Here is a 19,463-nt window from a genome sequence, read left to right on the forward strand (position 1 = left end):
TTTAGCTACAGTATCTAAAGTCCCTTCATCTGTTTGTCCTTTACCACTGTTAAGACTCTCTCAGACTTGGCTGATAATTACAGCCTGTTTTTCAGAATAGCAGACGGTCACAGCTACTCCTGGAAATCACCTTTTGCCCCTGCTAGCACTAGAATTTGAGATCTAATTTGTGGAAGTAATTAACCCTTTTCTTCCATATCTTTCTCTATCCTTATTTCAGGGATGAAGACCTCTTTCTGTGACCACTAACTAGAGGTTTCAAAACTTAAGTGTCAGATTTTTTAGTGACTGGTGTTTTACTATTACATTCTTATTTCCCAGCTTGTCAGCATAGTATCATTCTTGCTTGTCCAATTTTAATAAGACAATTCTACATTTTGATAATTATATATTTTTAATGAATACCTCCCTCCTCCTACAAAGATTTCATTATATTAAAATATAGTATACCCAAGTTTTATAAGCTATGTAATTGTCTTGCCAAATTTTAGAGTATCTTTAATCAAGATAATTTAAACAATTGTTTACAAAGTAAGAGACTAAAAGTCATTTTAAAAATAGGATTGAAGACATTTTGATGATAGCAAAATCAATTACATAATCACTTTCACCTAGCCATACTCTAACGCACTTACCATAACGAATAAACCTCAGCATTTTCTCAGAGCCAACCTTGTGGCTTTTACTCCTAGATTTCAACGTGTAAGTCCCATACCTTTAATCAGATTTTGCTCTCTGCTTAAAACATTCCAGATTCTTTTCACAGGTGTCTCATTTTTGACTTTGCTTAAGAAATGAAGCATAGAAATGTAAGTCTGCTTCTTCTGATTTCTTACATATGCTTGACAGAATAATATTATTGATGTTTCAGTTGTTCCTGTTAGCTTTTATTAAAAAGTAACTTCTGGAGAGTAATTCCTTAAGATTCATAATGCTTTTGAGATGGTTCAATTCATATTAAAGATAGGTTGATTTACCTACATAAGGTCTTCAAGTGTTCATAAACCAGGCTATTTAATTTCAGTATCTTAACTGCTAATGAGATTAAGGCAAATTGTTTCATATATATATTTAAAATGACTGCAGTGACATTTTAATAGTTCAATACAATTTTGTTGTGGGAAAGAACAGTTAGGATCCACAAGTACTCAAAATGCTGTCCATCTAAACTACAACTGAACACATTCTACAGGAAAGGAAAAAACCAATGAGGAAAGAAAATATTTAAGTCCTAAGATTCTTTCCTTCTAGGATGAAAGTATTTTTGCTTTCTTGTACATTACTAGATTTTCTTTAAATATAAAAGAAGCTTTTTTCTGTTATAGCGAAATAGTATGACCAGACATTAAACAGTTTCAGATGTGTTTTCAGTCATACTGTTTCAAAGCTCACTCTCAAGGAAATAAACTACTAATTTTAAGTGTATATTATTACTTGGACTTCAGAAATCTGTAGAAGGCAACCAGCATAATCTTACAATATGGGCCATGAACGTTTAATAGTAATCAAAATGTAGATATGGTAAGGTTTTCCTTGTCCATTTTGCAATAATCAAATAAGATTTATCTCTAAACAATTTTAAACATGACTTTATTTTCCATAAGTACATTGGTTTTAAGCCAGAAACGTAAATATCCCTGGATCTGAAGATTCAGTATCTATATGGGGCTTAACAAATGGTTTCCTTCTTTGATAGTAGATGCCTCACTGCAATGAAAGTGACCGGTGATTGGCTTCTGTATCTAACCTTAAATTCCAAATTTAGACCTACACAATTACAAGAGTAACACGACCCTCAAGTTAACGTTGAATAGCAATGGGCAAAGCCCTGAATTAAAGATATATTGCTACTTCATTGGGCAGTAGAGCTAAACCACAAGATTCAGAATCATTTGGAATAGACAAGTGATGACAGTGTCCTCTTGAGATGTCAAGACTGAGGCACCACCAAGGAGATAATAAAAAGGCGAAATAAAAGGTGTGGATTTGGGGATAAATTAAGGGCTCTTAGTGTTAAAAGCTCAGAGAACCCACTCCTGTTGACAAAATACATACTACTTAAAAAGAAGGCTACCATTTTCCTTAATAAACAGCAGTTGGTATAAACTCAATCCTTTCAAATCAGGCTTAGTAAAAATCAATTCTCATAAGGTAGGGGGTAGGTACACAATATTCTGCATTGATATAACTGGTCACTGAAATAACTAGAGAATTTAAAAGCTTCAGAAGTATTCAGACAAATGATTTCTCACCCATGAGAGGCAATTATTGCATTTATTATTCAACAGAAAAATTAAGTGATTAATATCATTGTGCTCATTAGTATTTCCTAAGGGAAGAAAACTTTTATCCCACAGTTGTTATTAAAACATAATCTATATTGCAGGATTATATGGAAACACAATAGCAGCACATAAAATCAGTTATGACTAACAGTTTATGCATAGAGGTGCAAGGTTTTTTCTGCATCACATTTTGTCGTTGTAATGAGCATATCCTTTCCTTAGTGGCTCACTAAAACAAGTTACATTTTGTTTTCACCATTAATTTACTCAGAATTTATTAGTGTACCAAAAGCTTCACTGTTCTTATTGAACTAAATTAGAGATACCATATTGCTCTTCTGGACTGCAACGATTTCAGTTTCTCTTTTGAAAAGCACCTTAGTTTTTTTCTTCCAAATTGCTTGTAATTGAAGACTTTAAAATTTTTTCATAATGAAGTCTTTCATATTAACTCTTCCTTTATTACTGCCCTGTGGCCAGGATGAGTTTTTGCAGGTTTAATGTACTCCAGGTTGTATTATTAACAAATACATTGCTATCAACAATCTTTGTAAACTATCAACTTTTTGCTACAATTCAAAAAAGTATGTGATTGATAACCACATTTATTACTGTGCTATGAAAAAAAATAAACATAGTTTTCTAAGAAAATCATTTGCATATCTAATTTTCTAAGTGACTGGCAAGAAGAGCTGCTTCAAACTGCCCCCAAGGCATTTTAAACCACACCAGAATGTGAAGCTACAATAAAACAATTTTAGCAACCCTGGAGGAAATGCTTGGTGCTTTGCCTGTGTCAGGTTTTACAATGTAGTGGCATGTCGTGTTGAATTAGCATCTTTATTGTTAAAAAAAATTAATTAATTAATTTGCTTTTTCATATTGTTTTGAAAATTGGGAACAAATACTCCTTCACCCTGGGTCTCTGTAACCCAGTGTGCATAAAGAGGCAAAGGCACATGCTGTTTCCCCACAGGGTCAACAAATACTTTCTCCCAATAATAGCAAACCTCCCTTTATTACAGATATTAGAACTTTATTGCCACATGGGCAAGTCAATCAAGAGGGCTTAGACGACAGCTGGACAAATTTTAATGTGTTTATTTCTACAGTTTGTTTTTATTAAAAGTTTTGTGAAAAAAGGAACTCTATAAATAGTAAAAAGAGGGAAACAGTGCTCCACGGCCTGAAGCAAATGGTGTCAATACATCTGTAAACAAGGTAAAGTTGCTCAGCCTATTAAAAGGACAAAATTTAAACTAGTCACAGATAGCACAACTGTTCACTTCAAGAGTTGGGAGTGAGAAGTGTTTAATCCCAAGTTTCGGTGCCCTAAAACTGCTAGTAGTGGTTAATTCTTAATTCTCTAGCCTTGATCATCTGTGTCTTCTATCTCTTCCTACAGAAAACCACATTAGACGAACCAAGCACTCGCTCTCTCGTTTTAGGGAGAGGGTTGAGATAACACTGCCAGCAGCACAGCTGGAACCACCTACCCTCTGGAACATTAGAGTTCCTGAGAGAATATTACAGTCATCAACATGATATTTTTCTCTACTTTTACAGGAAAATTTTGAAAGCAAATAGGGGTATGGAATTTAACAGCTGGCTAGGAATGTTTTACATTCAGTTGTTTGGAAGCATAACAGATTCGGCTCCTTTGAATCTTCCGGTTAGAAAATACAGAATTACCCTATAACCTCTTAAAGTACATTAAGAAAAAAAAGTCACTTGAGGATAATATAGTGTTTGCATTAAAAGTGAATCTGCAACAAGAAATCTGCTCAACTCACAGATCTGGAGATTCATAGGGAAGATAAGCTTTTAGTGATCACGTCAGAGAGATGCAGGTGCTGAATTTCTTAGTAGATGCTGCCTGAGTAAACTAGAAGGGGAGGAAAGAAAATAAATCTTGTCCTCTACATGCATAGTTACGTTTTGAGGGTGACCCCTGAACTCAGAACGACTGATTTACTTTTCACAAGGAATTAATTAGGCAGGACAGCTCACTTTCAACAGCTCATCTCTTTAAACCTAGTTTTTACCAATGACTTGACCACTGGGTCATGCGCAGTCAATAATAAGTTAAAACTACAAGGAGTAAAAGGGTGCAAGGGCATGAGTGGGAAACAAATCCTATTTACCGAAGGGGGGAGCCTTTAGTTTATTTTGTATGGAATGGGGAACAGAGGAAGAATATTTTCATTATGGCTTTAGGATGGAAGCGCTTCAGATAGTCCCCTGTCCCACTCCTCCCAAATCAAAGCCCTGGTGGCAGTGACTATACCAGGAAACAACCTAGCTTCTCCGCCCACCCCGCCCCCATAACCGTGCCCGGTGGCTGCGGTCCACTCGCCCGTGCTTCCCAAAGCTGCCGAGGGAGAGGCTACTGCTCATTCCAGTAGATCCAACGCCCAGGATAGGGGGCAGAGACAAAGCCCTTGTGGTGGGTCGCGGGCAGCCAGGCCCAGATATGCTAGGGCGCGTCTTCGGCCCACCGCTCCCGAGCGCCGGCGGATTCAAGGGAAGACCTTGGGACCTGGATAGGGCTCTCCCTCGCACCAGAAATCATCGGCCTGCGGGGTCTCCAGGAGCCACACCTCTCGGGGCAGGTCACAGGTCGAGCCGGAGGCCTCCTTGATCCTGATGGGCTCCAGCACCCGGTAATAGTGACAGTCCCGGCCATTGTCCGGGTCGTAGGGCGGGGCCAGGATGTCCAGAAAGGCGGCAGGCCCGTCCACTGCGTCGATCTGGTGCAGGTTGTCCCGGTGCGGCGTGAGGACGCAAGGACCGCTGGCCTCGGTGTACTCCGCCCGCGAGCGCAGCACGCCTAGCCGCACTGCATCCCGTTCTCGGGGTTGCAGCGGCGGCTCGAACTGCTGCTCTGGCGGCGGGGCCCGCGGCCGCTGCCCGCCGCTCGCCTCCAACTTGTCCATGCAGCTGATGCGCACGGTGCCGTAGAGCACCTTGAGCATGCCGTGCATGCCCGGGTGGTCATGCAACGGGATGGACGTGCCGCTCTTGAGCAGGAACACGCCCAGGCTGAAGCTGTCCGTCTCGTAGATGTGCATGTAGGTGACGGGCGGCAGGTTGGGCGGCAGTGGCTGCAGCGTGGCCTTGCGCGGGGCGATGTTCAAGTCCTCGGCGCGGACCTGGGTCAGCAAGCTCTTTAGCTTGCTCAGGTTCTCCGGGAAGCCCGGCGGCATCGGCGCCTCGGGGCCAGACGCCGCGCCGCGGTCGGAAGCTCTGCGACCGCCCCCGCCGCCCCGGAAGGTGAGGCAAGCCTGGCGGGCGATCCGTTGGATCAGGGAGGCCATGTTGTCCCGGGGCATGCTCGGCTGTTCCTCCGCGTGCCGAGACCGGCCCCCTCCTTTCCTCCGCCCCTTGCGGTCCCCGGCGGCCGCCACGGCTGCCCGCAGCCCCAGTCGAGGCGGGAGGCCCCGCAACCGCCGGCCCCTCGGGCGCGCGGCACTACCGTCAACCTTAGCAGCCAAGAGCCTGCAACGGCCCGGTGCTCTCGCCGCGCGCACGCGCACGCTCCACACCTCGCACTCACGCGCCAGGAGCAGGTAGCGGCCGCGCGGACCGTGCCAAGCTTCGCTTCACGCCCGGCGCCCCATTCATGCGGCCCGCACCTACGACGGAGGCCGGGCGCTCCAGCTACCCTGCGGCGCATTCTGGGACTTGTAGTCCGGTTTCCGCCTGTGCGCTGAGAGTGCGCTTTGGCGACTGCAAAATGGAGGGATTATTAGACATCTTGGGTATAAAGCGACCTTCTTCAGGGTTCCAAGATGTTTTCTTGTTTGAAAAAAGATGAATTGGGGTGCGAGAAGTGGCCACTTAACTACAACTCCCAGCATCCCCAGCAGGTTTGGGTGACGCACTTCCGGCAGCTGGGCTGTGGGGGATAGGAGGCTCTTGGCCTTAACAAGAAACAGAGCAAGAGGGTCGTTAACCTTCTGGCGCCGCTGGAGCCTGGTCAGCTATCCAGGGTCGCCTTCCTTTGGTCCTGCCCTTGGGAAGGAGGCTATTGAGTCAAACTTAGCTCCTCGTGGTCTCCTAGGCAGCAATGTCTACCGCGGGGATTGCTGGGCGGCCCTCGTAGTTTTCTAAGTTTCCTAGGAGGTGAGGAGGTTGAGCCTGTCCCTGTTGATCACCACGGTTACTCTGCACAGCCGGGCCCAGCTGTTGTTTGCATTAGAGCCTGATGACGCTGCTCTTCTGGTTACAGAGCACGATAGTTTTTTTGCTGGGAGGACTTGAGAGACCATTTACTGTGGTCATGGATTCTGAATACTAGTGGTCATCAAACTTCGGTTTGCCTGAGAAAGGGGAGGGGGCTTTTATAAATGCAGGTGGTTTCACTAGGTAATTCAGAGGCTAGGAAAAACAATGATGTGCAAAAATCAGGCTCTTGTGAAGTTAGTTCATAGAGGCATTATTCTCTGTGAAGTAAACTAACTTTTGACAGAAATAGATGATAACTGGAAAAACAAGACATAAGATACCATGACTTTAAACTTAACCCTGAGTTTAGAGTCTTTTTGGACTCCCAAAGCTAAACATGGGTTTCTTGTACATTTTGTAATTGGCGTCGTTCAGTAAATCCTCTCCAGTTAAAATAGGCATGCATTTTTAGTGGGTTACATAACCTAGCTAATGAGTACTCACAATATGCCAGGCACTGTGTTAAGTGCATTATATAATGAACGTTATATTATTTAATCCTCACAGCAACTCTTAAGAGGTAGACACTATTATTATTCTCAGTTTGCAGATGGGGGAATGAGTTGTAGGATAGTGGATAGTAAGTAATCAGCAAGGCATAAGCAACAGAGCAGAAATAAATACAGTTTTATCAAAAACAGCAGCTCCAAATGGGAGTCAGGACATTGTTTTTCCAGCATACTATGTCACTTATATGCTATGTATCCTTAGGCAAATTCTACCTTTTAGGTTTTCAATTTATTCATTTGTAGAATGCTGGTTTTAGGGTAACAGTAGTTTTGAACCTCAGTTACTCATCAGAAGCCCCTGCAGAGCTTAAAAAAATGAAGATCTTGGGGTCACACCTCAGAGATTCTGATTCACATGAACTGGAGTGAAGCCTAGAATTTGTTTGCTCCTCCAAGTGATTCTTGATTATCAGCCCAGTTTGAGAAGTGCTAGATCTGTTAGTACAGAAGCTGTCTTATTATAATATTAGATGAGTCTTATTAAGGGGGTGATTATTTGCCTTAGAAAAGGATTCTTAAGATTGATTCATTTTCACAGATTGCCCTGTTAATGTAATTTAAATGTATTTTCAATATAAATAAAATAAATCTCATGAAATTTTTTTCTAAAGTGAGGAATATTTAAATTAAGGGAAAATCCCCTCTCTTCCTTTATTTAGAAATGGATTTTTTTATTGGTTTTAGTTCTACTAAGGTATAATTTGTGGGCGATCTAGCTTTCATGTGATGCAGACTTTAGTGACATACAGATCTGTTTCCAAATCTGCCACTTATTAATAGTTGTCTGCACTTACTTAACTGAAGCTCAAAATTTTCATCTATAAAATGGGATAATGTGATACATGTGTAAATCACTGATGACATCTCACTCTAGAACATAGTAACTGCCCCTGTTGCTGTTTTAAAATGGCTAACAGCTGTACTTAAAGACCAACGAATTTAAATAATACTAAGCAAATACTGAAATGGAATTTGACTAGTTTTGAGAATACACTTCAGGGTAGAAATGGAGAAAAGATTAATTTTATTGGTTAAGCCATCTACCTGGTGATAGTATCCCTTAGGTTCTTGCTATTCATCCTTTGGCCTGAGTTCAGAGTTTCCAAGAACTGCCTGTATCAGTCCTTGGAATCACCTGGGGGCATTTGTCTTAAGTGCAGATTCTCAGATCCTGTGAAAACTTACTGCATCTGAATCTTTTGTGCATTAGAGTTTTTAAGAACCACTGAGTGTCCGTAGGGCATGGGGTACTTTTTAGGGCATAGAGATGTTACCTCCATGATGTCTTTTGATGCTGCCCTTCAGAACTGCACTAATGGATGAGATTGACCCTATGGGATTTTGCCCTTAAGAAGTACTTTACTTGGTTTTCTGAACAGCAGTCAGTAGCATAGGCTTAGTGTGTTTCTATTTGCATTAACGTCCTTCTTTTTTATGTTTTTTGTTCTTTAATTCCTCAGTGTTGCTGTAAGCAAAATGAAGACCAAAAGAAATTTTCAAAAGGGAATAGATAAGAAAAGTGATGATGAACAAGTACTAGGAATATGCATGGCAGAAACAAAGCTTGATCTCTCATTTGATAAATGTGTATCCACTGAGTACCAGCCATTGTTCTAGACTTTGAGGATTCAGCAAGGAGCAAGGAAGACAAGGTTCAGATTCCCAAGGAATTTATCAGCAAGTATGTGTACGTCACTGTGGCGGGGGCGGGGGGCCCTGAGGGAGTGTTACACAGTACAAATAAATGAGCCACATATTAATAATTTTAGAAACAGATAATTTATGAAGACAGCAAAACAGGGTACAAGGATGGTGTGATATTTTTGTGTGTATGGTATGTTACTTTAAATTGGGTTGTCAGGAGTGACCAGAAGATAACATTTGAGCTGTTCCTGAATATTAAGGAGTTAGCCTTGGAGAAATCTAGGGTCATAGCATTCTAAGACCAGGAAACAGCCTTAAGATTGTTAAAGAGTATTGGATACCATAACTTTGATCAAGTAGTAAGGAACTTGGTATAGTTAGCGAAAAATCTACAGTCCTGCGAGGTTAGACTGCATAGTGAGCTTCAGGGTTCCTGGAAGGAGATGAAGTTGGAGAGGTAAGCAAGGGCCATATTATGTAGGTCCACAGGCCATAGGAGGGGGTTATAGAGAGTTGTAGGCTGTGGTAGGGAGTTGGATTTTATTATAAGTGCGATGAGAAGCCTTTGGAGAGCTTTGAATAGGGGAGTGACTTGATCTATTTTACATTTTTAAGAGATTGGTGGTGGGACGAGTGTAACAGGAGAGAAACCCGGATTGGGGGCAGCAATCCAGAGGAAGGACAAGAGAACTAGTGTAAAGATTAGGAGTCTATTTTGTAGGTACCCCTGACTATTACTTGAGCAGTCTATTTCAAAGTATTATATATTCTCTCCACATTTTCCCTTTTACAAATTGACAGCTCTGTGGTGATAGGTAAGACTGATAAAGCTTAAATCCCACCTCCTGCCCACGTCTATTAAATTTAGGAATGGGGGAAGCACACAGAAGCATGAGTAAAGCTGAGATTTTTTTTTTTTTCTTCTTTACAGTTGTTTAATTGACCAGGAAACAAGGAGAACTGGAAGAGCCCCCAGCCTATATCTATTTAATTCCACCTGCTCATGTACATGATCTCTTCATTCCTGGGAACTAGGCTTGTACTTTGGTCTTTCACCCTTCTTCCCCTCCTTTCATGTATATGATCTCTTCATTCCTGGGAACTAGGCTTGTACTTTCGTCTTTCACCCTTCTTCCCCTCCACTTTATGAGGACTAATTTTCCGTAATTCACAAGATTTATTACTTTCTGACTTTTCCTCATGTCTTTCTTCAGAATTCATTTTGCCCATCTCTTTTGGTTGCACTTTCACTCAGTCAAAAGAGTACAGAAGTATCAACATTCTCAAATGCTCAGAGTTCCTAGTCTGCAGGTTTGTTTTGTTTTTGTTTTTAAAGTGGGGAAAAAGGTTTCTTTTCTTTTTAAATTGTGATAAGGTTCTATTTATTTGTTTTGTGTTATTGAGAGTACTTTAAAAAATTATTAAGTTAAACTATATAATTTACCATTTTTAAAGTACAATTTAGTGGTAATAAATACATTTATATTCTTTTTTCCTCCTTCATCTCTCCTCTCCCCACTCCAGGAAGGTTTCTTTTGTCCCAGTAGTCCTTTGCCAGCTTACTCCTATATCTGCTTTTTATGTTAGTATAGGACATGGTAAACAAATGGATAAAAATTTTTCCTATTTTCAGATTAACATACTTGATTATATTTAAAATATTTTGGGTTCATATGGCTTTCCTTTCAGTTTTTAAAAAATGTTAGCATATATTTCTCATCCCTTGTCATGAATGAATGTCAAGTTGTAAGAAAAAATAAATATTAGTACTTGCAGAGTCAAAAGAACTGGTGTCATGGCTTTGCCACTAACTAGCTGTGTGTTATTGAGCAAGTCACTTGACTTCACTGGATCCCAGTTTCTTCATGGTTGTGGATGATCTGTAAGATTTCTTCCAGATCTCATTAGGCCAACATGGACAATAGAGACAATCATAAGGACGATTCAGACAAAATCAAACATACATACTTTTTTCTTTCATCTCTTTTATTTAAAATTATTACACTGTAACCTTCTTAGCCTTGTCCATCTCCACTAAGATCTTACAAAAATAACTGCCTACTCTACTCTGGTTAAACTTCGTGTGGTTATCTGAAATCAGATCACTTTGGTGTATGGACTATTTAGTTAAATATGCTAAGCTCAATAATTTTTAGTGTTCTGGTGTACACACTGCACTTATAAACTACAGAAGTTGTGTTGTGTGATACATATTATAAACCTCATTTTCTAACTGTAATTCTATAGACCAGTGCATGTAGGGGTGGAGAAGGATGTAAATTGATTCTTTTATTCCCTCTTCCTTGCCAGTGTCTTATTTTAGGCCATGGGAGGCAAGGGAGAAAGGAATTAAAAATTAGGAGAATGCAGAGGGAGATTGAGGCGGGGAAAAGGTGTGGCTCTCACAATTTATTAATGAAGAGAAGGTTTTGCTACACTTAGGCTGAAGCACTACCAAAGGCCAGGTATTACCATTTTGGGAGGTGACTTAAGATTAGAACACCCCCTCCACGAATTTGATATTAGAGAGGTTTTCCTTTTCTCCTTTAAGCAATGCAATTATTATAAGACCTAAAATAGCTGTGAACTGTAAATTAAATTCAAACACACTTTACCTCTCTTAATCAACCCCCCCCCATTTCATGCTTCTTGTTTTTCTTTTCCTATTTTTTTTCCCCTCTAAGAAGACATCAGCTATCTCCACCTCCTCCGCTTCCCCATCTGTCCTTTTCCTCCTGGCTGAAAGAGAGATTTTTACTTTATATTTATTTTAATTAATGGATTTGAATCACAAGTGGTGAAACAGTTGATGTTCAGCTTCAAGAGGCAGTGAAAGGGAAAATCATCTTCCTTAACTTGCCAGCAATGAACTGTGTATTTATTGCTGGTGCCTGCCTGAAAAATGACTGTGAAGGGGCAAGGGAGGGTTCTGTGTCCGCACAGGGACACAGATGCTATATCCCAGGATTCAGGTGGGAAAAACTCTTTAGAGTGAAATTGTGCTTTCTTGGGAGATACCCTTCCCAAAGGATGCTTAGTAAATACTGCTTTATGGTCATGGACCATTGATTTAGGATCAAATTGCTTAGGAACAAAATAGCAGGATGCAATTTAATTGTTTGAACAGTCTGATTAATAAAGTCCATTGTAAGTTTATCATCTTTTCATTTTCAGTTGTACAAACCATATGATATCTTTTTTTTTTTAACCTTCTCCCTTGAGTGTTCACTTTAAATTATATCCCTGGGCATTTGACTAACTTGAAATAAATGGGGACAGTATTACATGTGCTTCCTTGGAGAGGTGAAATGCTAGTGATCAAAGCCTTTTTCTGGAAAAACAAACAAAACCAACCTTGTCCACAACACAGATGCTCTATTACAGCATTTAAGAGAAAATGTGAGAAATGACAGTATGATTTGAAAGTGGAACAGCAGGAATTAACATGGAAAGAATAATGGACTGAGAGGATACCAGTTCTACTCTTGGTTCTAGTAACCAGCTGTGTGATTTAGGACAAGTCATTTCAGTTCTTGGAACTTCAGTTTCCTTATTTATAAAGTGAAGAATTTAGTCTAGATGATTTACTACTTTCCTTCCAGCTTTCAAAAAAATTCTATGCCTTGTAAAAATTGTAATTGTATGAAATTAAGAAATATAATTTTGTACCATGAATTTCTGCAGAGCATCACAAAAGGACATTTTTAAAATGTATTTTTAAAAACAACATGTAAAGAGAACACTCAGTAACCTGCATACAATGATATTTGATTTATCTTTTGTGTCTGTGTTGTCTTTTTACTTAAAGTAGATTATATTGACTTTTCCTGAATATAGATCATTGGGTAAAATGAGCAGGAGCTCTTGTTCAAAATGTTTGCCATTATTCTTAGTTTCCACAGTGTACTTTTTTAAGGAAAAACTTTTGTTTTCATTCTAAGCATAAATTATGCAATAAGAGTGCCATGTATTGCCAGTAGGAAAAGTAAAACATGCCTTGAGTTAACTACACATTTCAACAGGACATGCTGAGGTAATTGACAACCAACATCACAGTGCCTAGAAATTCCTCTAAGGCAGCAGAGATTGAGTTTAATTAGATAATTAGCCCTGGTCAGCCTATAATGAATGCACAGGCAATTAGCAATGAATTTGGGCTGCTAAAGCCTATTTTTCCTCTTTTATGTGCCTTTGCTGTCATTAACAACTCTAACTACTGAACAATTTATATCTTCACACTAACAATCAACTTCATTGTCATCAAACTCTTTGTAAAGCGATAAAGCAATGAGACCTGACTTTCGTTGTACAACATTAAGTGATTACGTTAAGTAATGCCATTTATTTGCCTAGCCATCCTGCTGCTATATTATGCCAAACAAATGGGGCTTTTAAAAACAGTGCACACTCCATGATTTTGATTATTGCTTTATTTGTCAAACCCAAGCAACTAGCAAGAGATGTACCTCAATTTGTAGTTCTTTCTCGGTAGCATTCAGCAGACTTGAATAAAAGAAAACAGTCCCATGAGTCTACCAAAAGCAAGACCCTCAAAAAAGAGCCTTTCTTTGAAGCTTAAAGATTCTTATGTTTGGAAGACTTGCAATAAATTTCAATAAGTGAAAGCCCTTGCTTGGACATCTTTTCCTGTTTGGAAACAGTTTTTAGTCTCACGAATGACAGAAGGAAGCATTATGGCTTCTTCTTGCATCCCTCCACTGCAAGTCTTTTCCGTTCATCTACTGTTTCTTAAAGGAATGGCAGAAGAGAAAAGAAGTGAAGAAAGGGAGTGAAGAAGGGAGGAGTGAGAGCTTTCAGGTCGAAAGAGCAGAAGTTACCAAAGAAGTACAGGTTATGTTCCTGAGACTCTGAATATTGATATCACAAAGGCATTTGAGTTGCTCTGGTTCTGGGCATGTAAACTCAAGCACTTCATCATATTCCAATCAGAAATGGGTTTTGAAAAGCGGACATTTTAAATTTCTACTAGCAGTTTATACATCTACAAAGAGAAACATTTGCAATATCAGAAACCAGTCTGAGCCCATTAGAATTTATAAAGCCCTTAATAAATACAGCATGTTCTTATATAAACTCTATTCTGCTTAATAATCTAACAGGATTTGGGAGATTAACCTAATATTAGAAAATTAGCCAGCCAATTAATAGCATTTAGGAATTAATTAAATATATTACTATTTAAGCAGAATTAAAAATGTATAAACAGAATTTTTCTGATTGGAATATGAACATTGGCTTACAATTTCTTATCTTGAGATTTCCCATCTGGCTAGTCTTGGAAATATTTTTCTTTTCTTTTTTTCCCCCCTAGCAATGCAGTAACTAGCAATTAGAGTTCCAGAAATGCCAATTTTAATCACAACTTCCATTTCCAAAATAGAAAAACTTACATGAACTATGTAGTATAAACCCTCTTCATTTTATTCAATAGACTGTTTTGAAAAAGTAATTTAAATAATTCAGAATCGGGATTAAGTTATCTAAGAAATATTAGGAAAATAGTTCAAATTCTTCCACATTATCATTTTTACTCTTAATCTGGGCCCATTAATTTCACTGCCATTGATGTTTTTATCATCCAAATATCAACTTTATAGCAGTTAGCTCACATAGAGCAGGGTTTCTCAACTGCAGCACTATTGACATGTTGGGTTGGCTAATTCTTTGTTGTAGGAGGCGGTCCTGTGCATTGTAGGATGTTTGTTTAGCAACATCCCTGACCTCCACCCACTAGGTGACAGTAGCACCAGCTCCCCTACCCCAACCTGTTGCAGTAACCATAAATATCTCCATCTGTTGTCAAATGTCCCCAGGATGGGGGACAAAATCACCCCTTGTTGAGAATCAATGACATTGAATAGTACTGTGGCCACTTCTTTCTATAAAAGCATTTCAGTATAAAAAATGAAGTGTGTTGAATTTGGATGTCTAGATAATCTTTAGTAAGTAAAATCTTAATAGAGATAAAATAATTAGAACCTTGGTAAACTCCAGTTTGGAGTGATTTGGCGGACACAGAAAAATGCTCCTGTTCCCAAGTTCCACTTGGCTTTCCCAAATGGCCTGCTATAGTGTTGGAAGTTTCCACTCTTAGAAATTTATTCCTCCGGTTAAAATGCAAATACTCCTGAGAGGAGCATTCCTTTACACTAAAACGGAAATTTTAATTTTCAGTTACAAACTAACGACATTAATATATATCTACTTTTCTAGTTATAACAAGATCCTTCAGGAAGAAGACCTAAAGAAAATTACCTTGGGAATCAAGAGTTGGGTGAATAGGAGGCAAACACCTTGGGGAAAGGAGTGATGAAAGGGAGGTGGCGAGCACTGATGAGCGTCGTTAAACTATAGTTCTTAATGGATTAGCTGGCATCGCTCTTGCCACACTGTTTGCTTGTTTCTACTACCTCCTGTATCTTTAAATCCTATTCTTTTTTAAGAAAAGTAATGAGGAAGAAACCAAAATGTCTTTTGATAGGTGAATAGATAAGTAAACTGTGGTACATCCAGACAATGGAATCTTATTCATTGCTAAGTAGATATGAGCTACTAAGCCATGAAAAGGCATAGACGAAACTTAATGCATGTTACTAAGGGCAAAAAGTCGATTTGAAGAGGCTACATACTGTATGATCCCAACTATATGAAATTCCAGAAAAGGCAAAACTGTGGAGACAGTAAAAAGATCAGTGGTTTCCAGGGGCCAGTAGGATGAAGTGGGTGGAGCACAAAGGATTCTCAGAGCAGTGAAACTACTCTGTATGAAACTATAAGGGTGGATGCATTTGTACAAACCCATAGAATATACAACATCAAGAGTGAACCCTAAGATAAGCTATGGGCTCTGGGTGATAATGAGGTATCAATATATGTTCATCAGTTATAAGCAATGTACCAGTCTGGTGGGGGATGTTGATAATGGGGAGGCTCTGCATGTGTGGGGGCAGGAGACATATGGGAAACCTTTGTACCTTCCACTCAGTTTTTCTGTGTACTTAAAACTGCTCTGAAAAATAAACTCTGTCTTTAAAAAAAGATAATTAAGACTACATAGATGGTATAGTAGTTGCGTTTTAATTTACTTTCTTTGCCCCTCCGTGTTGGGTATCCCAAGTTAATTTTGAAAAGTTACTGTAAATGAAATCTAAAAGTCTAGAGGAGCATTGACTAGATCACCTGGTGAATGGGGAGGACTGAGAGGTGTAGAACCTGCTATTCCTCCCTTGTTGTCTTATAGGTCAGTGACTGGCAATATCAGACCTTGAAGATGGCTGCCTGGACTTTCCAGTCAATAGGCACTATAAGGGATGGCCCTGCTTGTGAAATCTGCAGCTTTCCATAAGTAGATGTTAGGCTGATACTCAGTTTAAAAAAAAAACTTTCATCATTGAAATAATGCTCCATTAAGAGGAACTATCTATTTATTTATGTATTTATTTATTTATTGACTAGTTGATTTGGTAGGTGAGTTGTTATACACTCCTTAGCAGATTCCGACTTCCATGGCCACTGTCCTGAAGAGGAACTTTCTAAAACAGAGGAAGGACATGGAGGTCTAATGGCTGTCATTGCTGAAACAGGTTCCAGGGTATTTTCATAAGTACCTTAGTAGCTCCCCACACAGTGCCTCCATGTAAGCTATAGGATCTCAGTTATTCATGGTGGGTTTTTGTCCGATTGCCTTTTCTTATGGAATTACTGCATCACGGCACTCAGGCCATGACCAAACTCTAAGTATAGGTTCTCTTTATTTTTCTTTTTCCCATCTACTGTCACTTGCCTCTTCGTTTCCTAATTTCTTTCTAAAGCAAGAGAGCCAAAATACACCACAGATAACAGTTGGGTTTAAACAATGGTGTCTCCTTTGTAGGGGCCTGCACAGAGCCTGATTTATTTATGTAAACATTTCACCACTCACTATGTAAAGTTGTGGACTTCTTGACTAGTGACCGATCTTATACTTCCTAGCAGTTAATCCAACCTGTTTTCAAAAGTTCAAATGAACAATAAAGTAAAATAAAATATTCTTTCTTGTTTGTTTCCTCAGTTCTCATTTTCAGGCTGCATGGTTTAACATTCTGCATTGACCTCACAGTTTTTCAAGTTTCTTTCCTCAAATTGGACTAAAGGTTCCTCTTTTGTAGTTTGTCTTATATGCATTATGTAAGCAGTTGTCATATTATACTTGAATGTCAAATTTCACACTTACTCCTTTTGGCATAATTCCCCAATCTAGGATTTTGTTTTTGCCTTTCTTCTCTCAACTTAGATTTTTCTATAAGCTTTGACATAAAGATAGTATTTTATTTTTAATAATAGTAACAATAGTATAAGTGGTCTCTGGGTTATGGAGGAGATATGTTCCTGAGAACATCTTTAGGTTGGAATTTGTACGTAACTCAGATCCCTGATGAAAAGCATATATACGGTAATAATAACAATACTATAATGGCTCATCTGTGATAATAATACAGTGTAATACTGTAATAATAATAATACTCCTGTACTGTAATAGTAAGTTACAGAAACTATTGTGCTCTTTAATTCCTAGGCTAATAGGAATGTTAGTCTTATTTTGACTTTCTAACCAAATCAATAATAACTTTTCCATTTCAATAATCCATTACTCTGCTTAGTATTTATTGATGCTTTCATTGGAGCATTGTCTTTCACATGTTCCATTATTCTCACTTTATCGTTTATAATTGTTCCGATAGTTGAGCGACTAAAGCCTAATGCTTTCCCAGTGAATGATGGTGTCTGGCCTTTCTCCCAATGCTTAATTATTTCTATTATGGTTTCATTTCCATTATAATCACCTTTCTCTTTGCTTCAGGCTCAACTGGACTTGCAGTAGACTTTCTCTTTGGAGGCATGGTGGTCAGGGTAAACATAGACTCACAAAATCAAATAAAAAGGTGATGGCTTGGGAGCCCATTTGTAAATATGGAACACTGTAAATTGGGCTGTCCATAACCTGGGGACTGCCTTACACTAATACACATGGTCATATGAGTGTTCACCTTTTAATAATTAGCCTTAGCCTTTTTTTCCTCTTAAAGTATGGGGATCTATCAAAATGGTTCCAGTCCTGCTTTCAAATATTGAGTTTCCTTGTTCTCTTTAAGTTCATTCCTGCTTCAGGCCATGCGTTTGTTTTACTGGAATTGAAGAATATGGTCACCAAACTGTTAAAAGCCAAAGTGGCAGAAGCCCCAGAGTTCAGGCTGAGTGTGGGAAGCCCAGACAGTGTCACCTGGGCCATTTCCTCACCATTAGGGACAGTGATGGGAGAGGGAGGGGGATGAAAGAACCTTGAAAATTAAATTCATGGGCTGGTTTATGCATTTCCTGAGGACAAAGACTACATCTAAAGTATTTTTGACAGACAGAACCCAGAATGATACAATGAGTTTATAGGTTTATACCATAGGGTTTATGGTACACATTCTGGGCACATTCCAGGGCACATTCTGAGATACACTCCCAGAAGAGAGGATAATTGGGAAACGTTCTAGAGAAGCAAGGGTAGCACTGCAGAGGAGGAAAGAAAATCTGACCTGGACATGCTTTAATGTGTGCTTTGCTCAAGTCCTGAGAAGAATGTATTCTGATTGAGTTCCTCTTTTCTCTTTCTAATAAAAAAAAAAGAAGGAAGATAAACTTATTTTAGATTTCTGAGCATCAGGTGTGAAGCACTAAAATGAACTGTCAAAGAAATAAGCTAGTCTGAGAATTTGTGGTTGGCAGTGGCACTGGTACTTCCCCTCCCCTCTCTCATTTCACCGTGGAAGCACCTCTGCCCCTGGCTGCAGACATTGACTATCAGAGAAGAGAACACTCTTGCCCCAGACGTGTGACTGCCCAGGGGACGAGCCTTACAGGAAGCAGGGAGAGGTCCTGGGAAGGGACTGCCTCCCTGTCATCTTCTGCTGGAACTTTTGTGTCCCCCAGGAAAGCCAGGCTCTATCCTCAGTCCCTTCCAAGTGGGAAGGGTGCTTCCAGAATGGCCAGCAGTGGATGGGAGAATCAAGTGTAGCTGTGACAACTTTGATTACCCACAAGACTTTGGAATTAGAGGGGATGATTTAATGCCGTTATTCTACCCTTAAAGGAGAGTTAGATGAAGTGCCAAAAAGTGTCACCATGGAAATGAGCATATTAATCACCACGAGACCTTGGAAACTCGGGTTTCAGTCATCACATATCATCAGAGCTGGGTGTGGTTTGGGCACATACCACCCTGGGGCCGCATTTGGGACAAAAATGCAGTTTAGGGGAAACTTGCCTAACAGTTCTCCTTTAGTGTCCAGCAGATAGACTTGGTTGTGCCATAACTGTGGTCTCTTCCCCCATTTTACCTTCCTTCTACCTCAATGTCCCCCTTACACACACACCCAGAAATGCACACTTCACCTCACTCTCTGCTCAACGTTCAGCACATTTCTTCTAGTGGTTCCGGAACTTCTTTGGTTCCGGTGCCACCATTCTCTCCTGACCCCGTGCCTTGCTCCTTCCTGGATTCCCTCGGTGCTTTTTCTCCTCTGCTGGGCCCTTGAATATTGCAGTTGGGCCCAGAGGTCCCCCTTGCCCTCTCCTGGGAAAATGCCTGTCCTTCCTTACCTCTTCCTCTTTACCCTACTGTGTTTAATCCTTTTTCTTCCTCCCATCCCATTTCAGTGTTCCCCAAACTCCAATTCTCATGCCAGGGTGCCCTGTTTTTCAGGAATGAATCTTACGAGAATGTAATTTGCTAAGTCATTCCTCAGCTTTT

General features: G+C 39.8%; 1 protein-coding gene and 1 long non-coding RNA gene across 2 annotated transcripts; one reads left to right on the forward strand and one right to left on the reverse strand.

Annotated features, from left to right (window-relative positions):
* Positions 1–4,180: 4,180 nt before the first annotated feature.
* On the reverse strand, positions 4,181–5,889 carry ADO (2-aminoethanethiol dioxygenase). The gene has a single exon (XM_069460105.1). It carries the CDS (start codon positions 5,615–5,617, stop codon positions 4,805–4,807), a length of 813 nt encoding a protein of 270 aa, XP_069316206.1. The 5' UTR covers positions 5,618–5,889; the 3' UTR covers positions 4,181–4,804.
* Positions 5,890–6,240: 351 nt separating this feature from the next.
* On the forward strand, positions 6,241–10,019 carry LOC138376090 (uncharacterized). The gene is made up of 3 exons (XR_011231643.1): positions 6,241–6,410; positions 8,482–8,702; positions 9,597–10,019. It is a non-coding gene; the product is annotated as an uncharacterized lncRNA (long non-coding RNA).
* Positions 10,020–19,463: the final 9,444 nt, after the last annotated feature.

The sequence above is a fragment of the Eulemur rufifrons genome, chromosome 28, assembly GCF_041146395.1.
Source record: "Eulemur rufifrons isolate Redbay chromosome 28, OSU_ERuf_1, whole genome shotgun sequence".
Taxonomy (NCBI): domain Eukaryota; kingdom Metazoa; phylum Chordata; class Mammalia; order Primates; family Lemuridae; genus Eulemur; species Eulemur rufifrons.

Excerpts from the sequence above, each read along its gene's own strand:
- ADO (XM_069460105.1), bottom strand. The coding sequence starts at position 5,617 with ATGCCCCGGGACAACATGGCCTCCCTGATCCAACGGATCGCCCGCCAG.